The sequence below is a fragment of the Physeter macrocephalus genome, chromosome 9, assembly GCF_002837175.3.
Source record: "Physeter macrocephalus isolate SW-GA chromosome 9, ASM283717v5, whole genome shotgun sequence".
NCBI lineage: Eukaryota > Metazoa > Chordata > Mammalia > Artiodactyla > Physeteridae > Physeter > Physeter macrocephalus.
Window position 1 is genome coordinate 9,384,687 of NC_041222.1, and position 17,307 is coordinate 9,401,993.

Genomic DNA, 17,307 nt, shown 5'->3' on the forward strand with positions numbered 1-17,307 from the left:
ATTTTTTTTCTTTATCAATTTTTTTAAATTGAAGTATAGTTGATTTACAGTGTTAATTTCTGCTGTACAGCAAAGTGATTCAGTTATATATATATATATACACACACATTCTTTTTTAGAATATTCATTTCCATTATGGTTTATTATAGAATATTGAATATAGTTCTCTGTGTTAGACAGTAGGACCTTGTTGTTTATCCATTCTATACATAAAAGTTTATATCTGCTAACCCCAACTTCCCACTCCATCTCTCCCACATCCCCCCCCCTACAACTTGGCAACCACCAATCTATTCTCTATGTCCATGATTCTGTTTCATAGATAGGTTCATTTGTGTCATATTTTAGATTCCACATATAAGTAATATCATATGGTATTTGTCTTTCTCTTTTCTGACTTAGTTTGCTAATCTCTAGTTGCATCCATGTTGCTACAAATGGCATTATTTTGTTCTTTTTTATGGCTGAGCAGTATTCCATTGTATATATTGGGTGGGCCAAAATGTTGGTTTGTTTTTTTTCGTAAGATGGCTCTAATAGCACTTAGTTGTCTTTAACTTCATTTGAAACAATTTTGTTAGACTGTATGTGACACTTGTCATATCAGCGTGCATTTAAAAAAAGACTCATCAAAATTGGTGAGTTTTTGTGTAGCCATTTAAATATATTTTAGATTCCACATATAAGTAATATCATATGGTATTTGTCTTTCTCTTTTCTGACTTAGTTTGCTAATCTCTAGTTGCATCCATGTTGCTACAAATGGCATTATTTTGTTCTTTTTTATGGCTGAGCAGTATTCCATTGTATATATTGGGTGGGCCAAAATGTTGGTTTGTTTTTTTTCGTAAGATGGCTCTAATAGCACTTAGTTGTCTTTAACTTCATTTGAAACAATTTTGTTAGACTGTATGTGACACTTGTCATATCAGCGTGCATTTAAAAAAAGACTCATCAAAATTGGTGAATTTTTGTGTAGCCATTTTAATATTAATATGGAAGAAAAAAGGCAACATTTTTGGTGGCACATTATGCTTTATTATTTCAAGAAAGGTAAAAACACAACTGAAACACAAAAAAAGATTTGTGCAGTATACAGAGAAGGTGCTGTGACTAATCGAACATGTCAAAAGTGGTTTGCAAAGTTTCGTGCTGGAGGTTTCTTGCTGGACAGTGCTCCACAGTTGAGTAGACCAGTTGAAGTTGATAGCGATTAAATTGAGACATCAATTGAGAACAATCAATGTTATACCATGTGGGAGATAGCCGACCTACTCAAAATATCCAAATCAGGCATTGAAAATCATTTGCACCAGCTCGGTTATGTTAATCGCTTTGATGTTTGGGTTCCACATAAGTTAAGCGAAAACAACCTTCTTGACCATATTTCCACATGCAATTCTCTACTCAAAAGTAATGAAAGTGTTCTGTTTTTAAAATAAATTGTGATGGGCTATGAAAAGTGGATACAGTACGATAATGTGGAATGGAAGAGATCGGGGGGCAAGCGAAATGAACCACCAGAACCACACCAAAGGCTGGTCTTCATCCAAAGAAGGTGATGTTGTGTATATAGTGGGATTGGAAGGGAGTCTTCTATTATGAGCTCCTTCTGGAAAACCAAACAATTAATTCCAACAAGTACTGCTCCCAGTTAGACCAACTGAAATCAGCACTCGAGGAAAAGCATCCGGAATTAGTCAACAGAAAACGCATATTCTTCCATCAGGATAACACAAGACCTCATGTTTCTTTGATGACCAGGCAAAAACTGTTACAGCTTGGCTGGGAAGTTCTAATTCATCCAGTATATTCACCAGACATTGCACCTTCGGATTTCCATTTATTTTGGTCTTTACAAAATTCTATTAATGGAAAAAAATTCAATTCCCTGGAAGACTGCAAAAGGCACCTGGAGCAGTTCTTTGCTCAAAAAGATAAAAACTTTTGGAAAGATGGAATTATGAAGTTGCCAAAAAAATGGCAGAAGGCAGTGGAACAAAAGGCTGAATACGTTGTTCAATAAAGTTCTTGTTGAAAATGAAAAATGTGTCATTTATTTTTACTTAAAAACCAAAGGCACTTTTTGGCCAATCCGATATATATCGCATCTTCTTTATCCATTCATCTGTTGATGGACATTTAGGTTGTTTCCATGTCTTGTCTATTGTGAATAGTGCTGCTGTGAACATAGGGGAGCCATGTAGCTTCTGAATTATAGTTTTGTCCAGATATATGCCCAGCAGTGGGATTGCTGGATCATATGGTAACTCTACTTTTCTGAGGAACCTCCGTACTGTTTTCCACAGTGGCTGCACCAACTTACATTCCCACCAACAGTGTAGGAGGGTTCCCTTTTCTCCACACCCTCTCCAGCATTTGTTATTTGTAGACTTTTTAAGATGGCCGTTCTGACCAGTGTGAGGTGGGACCTCATTGTAGTTTTGATTTTCATTTCTCTAATAATTAGCAATGTTGAGCATCTTTTCATGTGCCTATTGGCCATCTGTATTTCTTCTTTGGAGAAGTGTCTCTTTAGGTCTTCGAGCCTTTTTGTTTTAAAGATTATCATGAGAGTTGTCTTTCCCACACTAACTGGTCAATAGAAGATAGGGTAGTTAGAGAAGTGGACATATTCCATTCTCCTCATGGGTTTGGGACATGGCCAGTGCCATGCCCAGAACCAAGATTCTGCTAGTCATGGAAGGCAACTTTTGGCAAAAAATGCTCACTTAGTAGCAGTTATGGTAAAAATTGTTAACTTGTTCAAGGGGGTGAGGATAGTACAAAGACGAAGATATCTCTAATCAGGTTAGACAAGAGGCGTTCTGGACAAGAAGGAGAGTACTGGTTAGGGAGGCAGACCTAGGGCTCTGTGGCTGCATGATGTGTAGCCCTAGAGGATCTCCTCCCCAGCCCAATCTTCAGTTTATTGTTTGACAAATAAACTAAACACAGGAAAGCAAATGTAACATTTATACTGCCACTGCCCTTTCCATTTCCATGATGGGCAGCTATGGACGAGGAAAGTTCAGAGAGATGACTTTCCCAAGGTCACATTACCTTTTCTCTGGAGCCTGGATGTGTTATAAAAACCCTTCTCCTCCCAGCACTGCAATCACTACCAGTCAATATGTGTTGAGATTAAATTAAAACAATTTCCATCCCTGGAGTATTTAAATAATTGGTTTTGGCTTAAGCAAACTTAAGATAATCATGAGAAGAGAGAATCAGTGTAATGCAGTGTTTACACTTCAAAGAGATTGGGACTTGATTTGGGGCCACTCACTATGAACAATCACTTAAACACTGAGGCTCGGTTTCTTTCACTTGTAAAAATGAGACTCATGATCCCTAGAACAGTATTTTTGTGAGAATTAAAAAGAGAAACTAATCTGCTTCCATGTCGTAAAGAAAGACATCCCTTCCTTACTCCCACTCTTGTTGTTATCCTTTCGAAGTACAAGCTAGAAAGTAGAATACTACTGATTTTGTTTTTTTATAGATGTATCATAATTTATTTAACCAATTCCTTTTTTGTAACATCTTTATTGGAATATAATTGCTTTACAATGGTGTGTTAGTTTCTGCTTTACTGTCTTCCCCCTGGGCCTGTTCAGTTTCATGGGCGAGTAACTGAGATTTGTCATTTCACAGAGATGGAAGCAAGTTTAATACACTGTACAACCTCAGGCCTGGTGGTGTAAAAGTGATGTACATTTTCTCCATGTAAATACCGGGGAACTAGGCTGAGTGTATTGTATCCGTCCCCCTATAACCTCACTTCTCCTGGAGAGTGCTGCCTGCGATGGGAGTCATATTTACCCAAGGATGGGGTGGAGAGGTATACTGAGTACCTGCTATGTGACAGCCCCCTGCTGGGTTCTTTACTTAAATTATGATATATTTTCCTTAGGACAGCCCTTTTAGGACAGAAATGATGAATCCATTCTATAGACAAGGCTACTGAAATATAAACAGGTGGAGAACTGCCCAGGATAACATAGCATATAAATGGCTGTCATCCCAGATCCCATCTGACTCTATTCTGATGCCTTCCCCAAAGCCGCCTTCTTTGATCTTAAGACATCATCACGACAAAACCACTGAGAGGTCATAAGGAATATTACTTGTATTTCCAGACCTACACACCTGATCACATAGTTTTAGATTTTCAGATTTCGTGATAGCTGATCCTAGAAAATAGCTAGATTTCCCTGTCCCAATATTTCATTATTTAAAGAGAAATCTAATAGGAACTCTACTTTCTACTCATCTGTAAACACAAAAATTCTCTAAAAAATAAAGTCTATTGATTGAAAAAAATTTAAAATCAGTGAATAGCAGAGGTGTGTAATGACTTACTAGAATCACAGAATGTTAGACACTGAAGATCATTTTGTCTAATTTCACCATTTAATAGAATGGGTAAAATCCTCTGTCCACCTGCTGTCACCACTTTCATCCAAACAGCCATCATTTCTGTCCTGGACTACACATTGTCCTCTGACTCCCTACATCTGTTCCTAGCTCCCTCCATTTTTTTCTTCACACTGCCACTTGAGGGGTCTTTCTCTATACAGCAGTTCCTTATTAGTTATCTATTTTATATATAGTAGTCTGTATATATCAATCCCAGTCTCCTAATTTATCCCTTCCCCCCTTATCCCCTAGTAACCATAAGTTTGTTTTCTACCTCTGTGACTCTATTTCTGTTTTGTAAATAAGTTCATTTGTACCATTTTTTTTTAGATTCCACATAAATTATATCATATGATATTTGTCTTTGACTTACTTAACTTAGTATGATAATCTCTAGATCCATCCATGTTGCTGCAAATGGCATGATTTCATTCCTTTTTATGGCTGAGTAATATTCCATTGTATATATGCACCACTTCTTCTTTATCCATTCATCTGTTGATGGGTACTTAGGTTGCTTCCATATCTTGCTAACTGTGAATAGTGTTGCTGTGAACATTGGGGTGCATGGATTTTTTGAATTAGAGCTTTCATCTTTTCCAGATATACTCCCAAGAATGGGATTGCTGAATCTATTTTTAGTTTTTTAAGGAACCTCCATACTGTTTTCCACGGTAGCTGCACCAATTTACATTCCCACCAACAGAGTAGAAGGCTTTCCTTTTCTCCACATCCTCTCCAGCATTTATTATTTGTAGACATTTTGATGATGGTCATTCTGAGCAGTGTGAGGTGATACCTCATTGTAGTTTTGATTTGCATTTCTCTAATAATTAGCTATGTTGAGCATCTTTTAATGTGCCTGTTGGCCATCTGTATGTCTTCTTTGGAGAAATGTTTATTTAGGTCTTCTGCCCATTTTTTGATTGGTTTGTTTTTTTGTTATTGAATTGTATGAGCTGTTTGTATATTTTGGAAATTAAGCCCTTGTCTGTCACACTGTTTGCAAATATTTTCTCCCATTCCATAGGTTGTCTTTTCATTTTGTTTCCTTTGCTGTGCAAAAGCTTCAAGTTTGATTAGATCCCATTTGTTTATTTTTGCTTTTATTTCTGTTGCCTTGGGAGACCAACCTAAGACAACATCGCTATGATTTATATCAGGGAAGGTTTTCCCTATGTTCTCTTCTAGGAGTTTTATGGTAGCATGTCTTGTATTTAAGTATTTGAGTCATTTTGAGTTTATTTTTGTGTATGGTGTGACGGAGTGTTCTAACTTCATTGATGTACATGTGGCTGTCTAGCTTTCCCAGTACCACTTGCTAAAGAGGCTGTCTTTTCTCCATTGTATATTCTTGCCTCCTTTGTCAGAGACTATGTGGCTGTCTAGCTTTCCCAGTACCACTTGCTAAAGAGGCTGTCTTTTCTCTTGTATATTCTTGCCTCCTTTGTCAGAGATTAATTGACTGTAGGTGGGTGGGTTTATTTCTGGGCTCTATATTCTGTTCCATGGATCTATATGTCTGTTTCTGTGCCAATATCACGCTGTTAGACTTAATTGATATCTACAGGACACTACATCCAAAAAAAAAAAAAGAAACTAGAATACACATTCTTTTCAGGTGCACATGGAATTTTCTCTAGGATAGACCACATACTAGGACGCAAAACAAACTTTAAGAGGATAGAGATTATTCCAAGCATCTTTTCTGACCACAACAGCATGAAACTAGAAATTAACCACAAAAAGAGAAATGAGAAAAAAATATTACATGGAGACTAAAAAACATGCTACTAAAAAAACAACGGGTCACAATGAAATCAAAGAGGAAGTAAAAAAGTATCTCAGGCTTCCCTGGTGGCGCAGTGGTTGAGAGTCCGCCTGCCGATGCAGGGGACACGGGTTCGTGCCCCGGCCCGGGAAGATCCCACATGCCGCGGAGCGGCTGGGCCTGTGAGCTGTGGCCGCTGAGCCTGCGTGTCTGGAGCCTGTGCTCCGCAATGGGAGAGGCCACAACAGTGAGAGGCCTGCGTACCGCAAAAATAAATAAATAAATAAAATAAAAAATAAATTAAAAGTATCTCGAGATAAATGACAATGAAAACACAACCATACAGAATCTATGGGATGCAGCAAAAGCAGTTCTAAAAGGGAAGTTCATAGTGATACAGGCCTTCCTCAAAAAACAACAAAAATCCCAAATAAATAACCTAACATATGACCTAAAAAAATTAGAAAAAGAACAAACAAAGTCTAAAGTCAGCAGAAGGAAGGAAATAATAAAGATCAGAAAGGAAATAAATAAAATAGAGATTTAAAAAAATAGAAAAAAATCAATAAAACCAAGAGCTGTTTTTTTGAAAGGATAAACAAAATCAACAAACTTCCGGCCAGGCTCACCAAGAAAAACGAGAGGACCCAAATAAACAAAATAAGAAATGAAAGAGGAGAAATAACAATTGATACTGCAGAAATACAAAATACTATAAGAAACTATGAACAATTATATGCCAACAAAACAGACAATGTAGAAGAAATGGATGAGTTTCTAGAAACATATAGCCTGCCAAAATGGAATCAAGAAGAAACAGATAATTTGAACAGACTAATCACTAGAAGTGAAATAGAATCTGTAATTTAAAAACTTCCTGAAAGCAAAAGTCCAGGACTCGTTGGCATCACTGAGGAATTCTAGCAAACATACAAAGAAGAACTTATACAGATCCTTCTCAAACTCTTCCATAAGACTGAAGAGGAGGCTTATACAGATCCTTCTCAAACTCTTCCATAAGACTGAAGAGGAGGGAACACTCCCAAAGTCATTCTATGAAGCCACCATCACCCTGACACCAAAACCGGACAAAGACATGACCAAAAAAGAAAATTACAGGCCTATATCTTTGATGAATATAGGTGAAAAAATCCTCAACAACAACAAAAAATATTAGCAAACCGAACCCAACAACACATAAAAAGGATCATACACCATGATCAAGTTGGATTTATTACAGGGTCACAAGAATGGTTCAACATACACAAAATCAATTGATGTGATACACCACATCAACCAAAGAAAAGCAAAAAACACATGATTGTCTGAATAGATGCAGAAAAAGCATTTGATAAAATTCAGCATCTAGTCACGATAAAACTCTTGCTAAAGTGGGAATAAAGGGAACATATCTCAACATAATAAAAGCCATTTATGACAAACGCACAGCCAACATAATACTAAAGGGTGAAAAGCTGAAAGCCTTCCCACTAAATTCTGGAATAAGAGAAGGATGCCCACTCTCACCACTTCTATTAAACATAGTATTGGAAGTGCTAGCCACAGCAATCAGACAAGAAAAAGAAATAAATGGTATCCAAATCAGAAGAGAAGATGTAAAATTGTCACATGGTGATGAAGACGCCACACAAAAACTATTAGAACTGCTAAACGAATTCAGCGAGGTAGCAGAATACAAGATTAAAGTACTGAAATCAGTTGCATTTCTTTACACCAACAGTGAAATATCAGAAAGAGGAAGTAAAAAATAATAATAATCCTCTTTAAAATTGCATCAAAACAAACCCTGGGAATAAATCTAAGCAAGGATGTGAAAGACTTATGCAATGAGAACTATAAAACATTGATAAAGGAAGTAGAAGATGATTGAAGCAAATGGAAAGATATCCCATGCTCTTGGATTGGAAGAATATAGTTAAAATGGCTGTACTACCCAAAGCAATCTACAGATTTAATGTGATCCCTATCAAATTACCCATGACATTTTTTCACAGAACTAGAACAAATTATCCTAAAATGTATAGGAAACCACAAAAGACCCAGAATTGCCAAAGCAATCCTGAGGAAAAAGAACAAAGCTGGAAGCACCACTCTTCCAGACTTCAGACAATACTACAAAGCTATGGTAAACAAAACAGCATGGTACTGGCATACACACACACACACACACAAGACTTTTTCTCTTAATCTATTTGGGAAATATTTGCCTCTTTTCATAACTATTCTTTAAATCTTGTTTCAATCTTCACAGTGAATTGAATTGAACTGAGTAAAACATTCTCTTTAATAATTTATCTAACTTTAGAAATGGCCAGTTACCTTGTAGAATTTAGCAATGACTCTTGTTTTATTATTTGGTGCCCTCCCTTGTGTCTCCCAGTGGCTTGTGTTTGTAAAGAGTCCAAAAAACCTGCTATGGGTAGTTCTTGACTTCTCTCTCACTGCCCTTTTATGTAATTCACAATGATGTCCCCAAACTACTCTTTTGTGCAGAATTCAACATTTCAAGTATCAGCAGATAAACCTATATTACGGTGGTACTGCCAGCCCATAGCTCAGTCAATGTACAGTGTATGCAATGCCTGTGCAAGTACTTGAATGCTTTGGTGAATCTTTTTACGCTTCTAAAAATCAAGTAGATATTAGAAAAATTAGTGCATTATTAATACTTGTCATAAGCAGCTGTATCTCATAATAATCATAACAAGAGTTAATATAATCTGTGTCTGGCACAGTTCTAAAATCTTTGCATATCTATCTTAGTTCATTCCAACAACAACTTCATGAGATGGGTACTTTTATTTCCATTTTACAGATAAGAAAACTAAATTTTAAAGCAATTAAATAGCTTTCCAAAGATTGCATAGCTACTAAGTGATCTCATGAAAAATGAGATCCAGTGGGCAGCTCGAAAACAGCAAAACTTTGGTCTCAGCTGCCAGTTCATTTGATAAACTGGATGGCTGAGTGTTCAATTATAGTATGAAGAAAATAAATGAAAATAATGAATATGCTGAAGTTTATCGTTGGAGAGAGCATCAAAAATATTAGACATGACTGGAAGTGATATTCGTTTTAGCTCCCTGGAAACTGAACTTTCTTATAACATGTAAAAATGTTTTTCAATTTTTGCATATGCAAAGTGTAGATGCCTTCAGGAATTATTTCTGTAGAAGATTGGGTGTATATTAGATTCAACTTCCTGCTACCATTGATCTTCTAATTCTAGGCCCTGGGATTCTCTTCCATGTTAGTGTGTATATGTGAGAGTCTTTTAGATTTCCACAGGAGACAAAAACCACACCACTACTTTTGAAGCATACAAGCTATTATATATTTTCATAATATAGAACTTTAAGGTATAGTAATCAACAGTGGCAAAATATTTCTGTCTTTGACATTATTTTTTTGTGAGATCTAACCTGTAATTGAGACCAGAGAAAACAGTATGGAAAAACAAATCCATGAGAACAGGATAAAAATATCATGAACAGCAAAATATGTCTGAGTATTTAAAACCGTATAGAAAAAATAAATTAGATGAACAATTGTGTAAATATAAATTAAAAAAGATGACATTCTTAATAAATAAAGTTTACTATTTACATTTTTATATATTGCTGAAAGACTTAACTTAGATCCATAAAAACACATAAACAGGAAAAAATAAAACCCAAAAAAGGAGCAGCAAATTTATGCGCGTGAGGTACAGAAAAAGGATTGGAATTGTGTTTTGTTTTTGGTGCTTAGATTTTCTTTTTTCTTTTTTTTTTTTTTTTTTCTTTTTTATAGTAGGCCAGTAGAATTCTCTTGAGAACAGATTTTAAGCACATCAATGGAAAGTCATTTTTTGGTAGTTTCCAGAAGATGTGAAACAGATTTCAACATCATAATAATTAGAAATACCCATAATAATTATAACAATAATAAAAAGGTATAATATGATACATAAATATGGAAGAGCAGTTTGTAATATGAATACATTTTCTCTAGACGAGATCACAGTTTTATTTTGTAAATATTACATTTAAGTATATATATACACACATATATGTACAACTATATATACATGTGCATATATATGTAAATTTATATTTATATATAATATCTTTATATAGATAGATATCTGCGGACAGGTTATCGATTATAGAGACCCAAGAAAGCAAGTCAATAATTGTTCAAACTTCTCCTCACTGACTGCTGGTGTAGAGTTTAAGAAGCCCCGACTTTGCACTCAGAATGCTGTATCTTTTTTTAATGGAACACTCGATGTGGAATTTTAAGTCTGAGAAGAAAAAGAGATTTTAGGGACTCCCTTCCTCTATGAAGTTGGAAATGGCCCAGAAGTCTTGAACAAGCAGTAAGCTGACTTTTACACTGTAGGAAGTCACTGTTTTCTTTCTTTCTTTTTTTTTTTAATCAAGTTATAGAACCGGTAAAGGCCAGAATAAGGGGGAGAAAGTCCAATTTATCTACAAGTGAAATATTCTCAAATGCAAGCCTCTCTCTTAAGGTGGATTCTAATCTAGGAGCTCCACCTTTATTCCTTGATATATCAAATGAGCACTCCCTGTCTTTCTTAAGTGGCCAATGGGCCTATGCATTCTTGAAAAGTAGCCCATAGACTTTGTGTCAAGCCTTGGCTCTCACAGATTGCCACAGCCCCCTTAAAACCTCAGGGCCTCACAATCCCCGCCCTCCCACTGTGAGGTAGGTAAGTAGTATTATCCCCATTTTGCAGCTGGAGAAACTGAGGCAAATGGAGAGGCAATATGATGACTTGTTCAAGATCACTGAGCAAACTGCTGCCTGGAGTCAAGAATTCTGTGTTCTCACTCTAGGGACATAATTCCTCTCTTGGCTATTACACATTTCTTTTAAAGATCAAACAATGGGTAGGAATTTGGCAAAACTGGAGCAAATTACAAGAATAGGCTTTTATTCCTTTGCTTTTTAGTTTTAGGTTTGTTGTTGGCTTTGTTTGTTCTGTTTCTCAAAAACCATGGGAATTACCTGTCTGGTCGTGTAGCAGCTTTTTAGGAAAGTGGACTGTGCAGTGTGATTCTAAGTGCAGACGTTATAAAGCCCAGTGCTCTAATGGTAAATACAAACATTTTATAATGTGAAAAGTGTGACACAACATGTCCCCTTAATATTTGGAAAAACCAGTTTCAAGCCCTCCCCATTCCCTGCTATCACTGATTGACACCAAACAAATAGACAAAATGCCCCCCACAAACAACAACTACATATTAAGGGGAAAGATGCCTTATTTCCTGGACCTACCACAATGTACAGAAAAAAACAGACAGCAATATAAAATCCCACTCTACTCCTGCTAGGGAGACCTTTATGCTTGTGTCTACCTACTGAGTCTGTAGAATAAACAGTGTCCTTCAGAAAGCACAAAAATAGGTTTTTAAAAAATTCTTATCTTTAATCATGCATTTTATTTACTTTTAATCTCCTTGTCTTCTGTTAAAATCTCTATCTGTACAGCTCTGTCACCATCAATTTCTTCTTTTTATTTTCCCACTTGAAGTAGTTCCAGAAAAAAAAACAACAAAACACAAAACCTCAAAACTGTTCACTTGAATTTATGGTTTCCTTCCTTCCTTTCTCTATTTCTCTCTTTCTTCCTCTCTTTCTTTCCTTCCTTAACACAGGTAAGACCTATAACAAATTGACAGTTAGAACCAAGTTAAATCAAACCTGGAAGGGAGGTAGCCGAAATCTGTCTCAAAGAATTATTTTCAACAAATAGCATTGAAGCATTGGCCAAGGTGGGAAGAAGACCAAGAGAACTGTCTAGGCAGCGGCTCAACAGGCTGAAGCCAGGAGTAGCAGCTGATACCCTCCATCTTCAGAGCCTTACTATTTACAGTCATTGATCTCTCCCTTTCATAACACCCCAATTCAGCCACCAGAATGGACTTCCCAAGGACAGTCTTCCCTTGAAAGGTGGTTGGCACAGAATCTGGGGGGGTAACGCAAGTCCTCTGGCAGCCAGTAGGGTTGCGGCTTGGAAAGTCTTCCTAAGAGAAGGCTTGGAGAACTGTCCACCTTATCTTTTCTTTCTTGCTGTTAACAGGCTAATACTTCTTCAGAACTTCCAAGTTCTGAAGAAGCTAATACATCTTCAGAACCTCCAAGTGCTTTAGGACCTCTGAGCTGCTGACAGACAACAGTGTTTCAGAGCTGCCTCCTTGTGAGTACTCCACGGTCCTAAACTGGAGATGATGATCAGGGGATGAGATACTGAGTTTATCCCCAGAAAGAAAATGAAACCGAGAATCAGTGCATTGCATGAACAGAGCTGACTGTCCTCCACTAAGGTTTGAGAAGGGCCTATTAATGACACCTTGCATGTGGGCCCAAGGCTGGCTGTCAATCACGCAGCCTCTCCCACCTAATATCCTTGGCAAATATGAATTTGTGAGTAACAGGTTTGAATGATGGCGAGGAGGAGACTGGAAGGCTCTTTGCTCCTAAGGGCTCGATCAACCTGAGACTCTGAAGGTAGAAGTCAGCCTTCAGGAAACTTTTCTCAGCTGAAGTGTGTGTGCAAGTGAAGGAGGAAAGAGCATGAGAGTCGATTTCAGGGAAGCTGGTGAGGTTCTTCTGTGGTTCTTGCCATCCCACCGTTAGTAATGTTGTCTTTGGGTCTCCAAGGCTTTGCACTACTTATCGATGTAAAAAAAAAGCAACTGGGAGGGCTGACTCTGTTATCTTTCTCAGTTTGTTCCTTCCTAGCTAGCACCACCACCCAGGTTGATAACTCAGCTAGGGCAAAAGAGGGGCCTTAAGAGTTGGCAAGAGTTCTAAGATACTGGAGAGGGGTACAAAATGGGATCAATGCTTATATAATTATTATTATTTTGCCAAGGATTGGCCCTGGTAATTAGAGGGAAAAAAAAATGCCCTGAATATAAATGAGATATAGTTTGTAAGAGGAAACATAAAGGATTTGAGCCAGGCCTTAACAGTGGAGAGCCTAGAACCCAATCTCAGAGTTTGTAATATGGTACAAGCCACACAAAACTACCTAAGCACTGCATCCTTATTTGTGGGCACCTGTGCAAAAAGCACCTTGATATATTTCTTAATATAACAGACCACAGATGGCCAACAGATATCTTCTCAAGTGTTCTTGATCAGTAGGTAATTGCTGTTGGGAGTGATACAGTAAGAAGGTTTCTGAAGTTATTTTTTATTTTTGGTCCCTGGAAAAAGGGCTATAGCTGATTAACAACACCTGCGTCAGACGCAGGACTGAGAAGGGTCAGCCCATGTGCCTAGTGTTTTCCATTTCTAGGCTCAGCTTTGTTTCTGTTGGTTGTCTTCACTAGACTTGAGATGATCTGTAGCAATCTTTATGCGATATATCTAGTTTAGACACTCCCATCACCTCACTTTCTCAGTTTCAAAAATCACGTCAAACTTAAGCATTCTCTCCACCTCATTCTGGATTCATCTCTTCCCATATTAATTCAAAAGGAGTGGACAGGTAACTGGCTGAACAGAGGCAAAGAGGACGCCAAAGAGGTGGAGGCTTCTATGCGCGTTTGGCTAATTTCCTCTTAACTTTTGGAGGCTGAGCACAGGAGAGAGAGGGAAGGGCTGCCCAACCACAGGTGTGGCTGGGGTACCGGGAGCTGGAAGACTGTGGAAAGCATGATGGCCGTGCTGGGGTGTTGGGGACCGAGGCTGTGAACTCCGGCTTCCCTCTGACAGCCCCTCTGGAACACAGTCCAGACAGATCCCATCCAAGACGGCTGTCTGTTCCAGAACTCTAGCTACTCGGGGCAACAGTGAGGTCCTCAGACCCAAAGCCTGCTCTAGCCTGGAAGGGCAGGAAGGCTTGGATAAGAATGCTAACTCAAGAGTCCCTAAAATTCCAGCAGTCTCTGGAGGGCTCCAACGTCATAGAAATTTAACACTGTTCCACTTGGTTATAAAATCTAACACTGGCTTAGACATTCTGGACTCTCAGTGAGGGTTCCAGCATCTTAAGTCCCTCAATTCCCTTCCAGGATGAGAAGCCCACCCATGGGGGACTTCACTTCTCACCATGTGGGCCTATGAGGGGTTTCTCTTGCAGAAGGGCTAAGAGGTGAGGAGCTGTGGAAAAATGTGGGTCACTTTTAAGGCAGACTGTTTGGTTGTGTGGGGTTTTTCCTAACCTAGTCCTACCATCTTGGGGTACTCAATGTATAGGATAGAGCAGCCGGAAAAGTAGCAGCAAATGTGGTCCCAAGGCAAGATTTGGGGAATGGGAGGGATATTATGGCCTCAAGCCTCAAGCAGGGGGCTGTTATAATACCTTGACATTGCAATCCTAAGCCATTTCCAGCTTGGCCTCGAACCCTGGAGCTGGGGTAAAATCCCCATGGCAGCGGAAGAATTTGGGGGCTTTGCATACCTTGGATTCTTTACCTCTTCCTGGGTCCTACTTCCCTAGAAGGTAGGTGATCAGAGACCATTTCACTTCCAATCCCAAAGGACTGCACACTTGTGCACACCTTACGTATTTTAAGCCACAGGGTGTGAGCTATCTTAGCATTTCAACACTTGGTCTTGGCAGTTTCTGTAACTCTCTTTCTCCCAAGGACAGTGTTGGCGAGGAGCTTGGGAGAGGAAAGACTGAGTCTGCCCCGGTCTCTCTCTGCTCAGTCTCCAAAACTGCCCTCACGCGGATGTTTGCGTGGGTGCGTACGCAGGCATGCCTACTAACCTCAGATGGGCACACTCCTAGATACATAACTCCTAGATACATGTTTCTTGCTGTGGTCGTGTGACAAACGGTTAGAATTTTAGGAGGCTCAGGGACTGCACGCCGTATATGCAATCCATCTAAGACTTTGGGATGGGATTCCATTCCATCATTCAACGTGGCGAGACTTGGTTCACGTGCCCCCACTACGCGTCCTTCCTGGGTGAAATTAAAGGCAGACCGGTTGGGTGCTAAGGATCCCTGGTGTGGAGAGGCCATTCCGTTGAGCAGCTGACTGTGAAATCAATACCAAAGGGATGCGGGTCCTGGCATTGGGAATTCTTTGACAACTCCTTGTCCTTCCTTAGCCATGGCTGTATCCTCGGAGGTCTTTCCGGCTGTGTTCTTGGGCCTGGGGGTCCCGACAAGCACAGTCACCCTGTAGGTCACAAGACATAGGGAAGGGGGTGACCTGCAGAGAGAAAGGTAGAAGAAGTGAGCCAGGTGGTTCAGGCCGAAGCAGCAAATTCCAGAGAGGCAGTGCAGGGCAGAGGGCAGATCACTGGATTTGGAGAGCAGCAGATTCCAGATCAAGACAGGACTCTGCTTCTTACTAGCCCTGTGATAACTTTTATCAAGGTCACCATGGTCATTATCATAGCACTTCCCATTTTCCGGGGCATTTATTACAGGTCAGGCAAAGTGCTAAATGCTTTCCACACAGGAAAACACTGAATCCTTTGACAACTCTGTAAGATAGACACTAAAACAATCGCCCTTTTATAGAAGGAGAAACCGAGGCGCAGAAAGGGGCAGGCATTTGCCCAAAGTAATAAGTGACAAATCTAGTATTTAAAGTAGGACAAGCAACCTCCCCCTGAGCCCCAGGTGCCTAGCTGTGGAATCAGTAGAATCAGACAGACCTTGCACTGTGGCCTCTGAGGGCCGGATGAAATCATGGGTGAAAAGTTGTCACGTACTCTACAACCAGCGTTGGCTAATAGACTTGTACGATGGAATATCTAACTTACAGGGCTGTTGTGGTGATCAAGTGATATAAGGGATGTGACAAGGTCTTTTAAGAAAACGTAACTCTCTGCATATATTGGTAATTTTGATTTTGAGAGGCAATGATGAAAACCACAACAAAAGCATTTGTCAGCAAGCTCAGACCACCTTCCAGGGGGCTGAAATCCTGGTGGGGAACGTTTCACAGAGAGATTTTTGCAGAAAATTTGGTCGAAGGATCTCGGGAGCAGATTTCAGCATGAGAAAAAGCGAGAGGCATACGACATGACAATTCGATATATGTATATGTTACGAAGGTTGGAAAAAAATTAAATTTAAAAAGAAAAAGTGAGAGGCCCCAGTTTCAGTTCCCATTCCATCCCTTCACACGCTGTGTGACCTTGGGCTGGCTGTCCTTTCTAGAAACCGTGAGAAAGAGCCCAGTAGAGTGAATGTCCTCCCCACACAGCGGAGGATCTGTCTTTCCAAAGAGCACAGTGCTGTCTCCGCTTGAGCCCCAGCCTGGGCTGACGCGAGCGGGTTTCACCTCTCTGCATCATGACATTTGCCTATAACTTTCCCCAGAGGGTCCCCCATCTGCACAGATGGATTTAATGACCTCATTTGCCTCCTGCCCGGGTAGGGTCTCGAGTGCTCACACAGGCCTGGAGAGCAGCTTTGTCTCTCTAGCTTGTGGGCTCATTCTCTATAATTCTTTGGCTCTCTGCCCCTGTGCCCGCCCTCCCTCTTTCCCTCCCTCCCACCCATCTTTCCCTCCCTCCCACCCATCTTTCCCTCCCAACCTCTCTCCACTCTGCCACTTTTCAACAATTTAAAACGTAGGAATGAACAGGAAGATGGAAGTAGAAGCCCCAGCTCTCTCACCTAACTGAGGTGTGACCTTGAGCATGTGACAATTTCTCTGAGCCTCAGGTAGCTCCGTCATGGAATGGGAGTGATGAAGGCACACACCTCCAGAGGTGATGACGAGGGGTAATGAACTAGCCAACGCAAAACCCCTAGCAGGCAGTGCGTGCCGCATGCCTGGTGCTCCACTCTCTCACTTAGCGCGACGGGGACTGTGTCGGCCTTGTTCATTCTTGTTTCCCCAGGGCCTAAGCCACAGAATACGAATGCAGGCCTGTTTGCTTCTCCATCTCTCTCCGACTCTCTCACTGTGCTCAGGCTAGTGCCCTTGTTTCTCTTCTCAGTTTAAGCTCACAGGTGTGTGATGCCGTGGTCAGTATCCCCAGAGCTGCTTCCATGCAGAGCCTGCCTTGCTGCTTACAACTGCTCACCGTGCCCTGTTCAGGACACTTCCTAGCCTCCATGCCTAGGCAGAGGTGGTACCGTCTGATCTAGAGTATTCTTC

At 39.9% G+C, this 17,307-nt stretch overlaps 1 protein-coding gene across 1 annotated transcript in view; it reads right to left on the bottom strand.

The window, feature by feature from the left end:
• Positions 1 to 11,568: 11,568 nt before the first annotated feature.
• Positions 11,569 to 17,307, bottom strand: part of PAPPA (pappalysin 1) — a 267,788-nt gene continuing 262,049 nt past the window's right edge. The window contains exon 22 of the mRNA XM_024126382.2: positions 11,569 to 15,399. Coding sequence (XP_023982150.1) covers positions 15,292 to 15,399 — 108 coding nt within the window. The 3' untranslated portion in view covers positions 11,569 to 15,291. The remainder of the gene's footprint in view (positions 15,400 to 17,307) is intronic.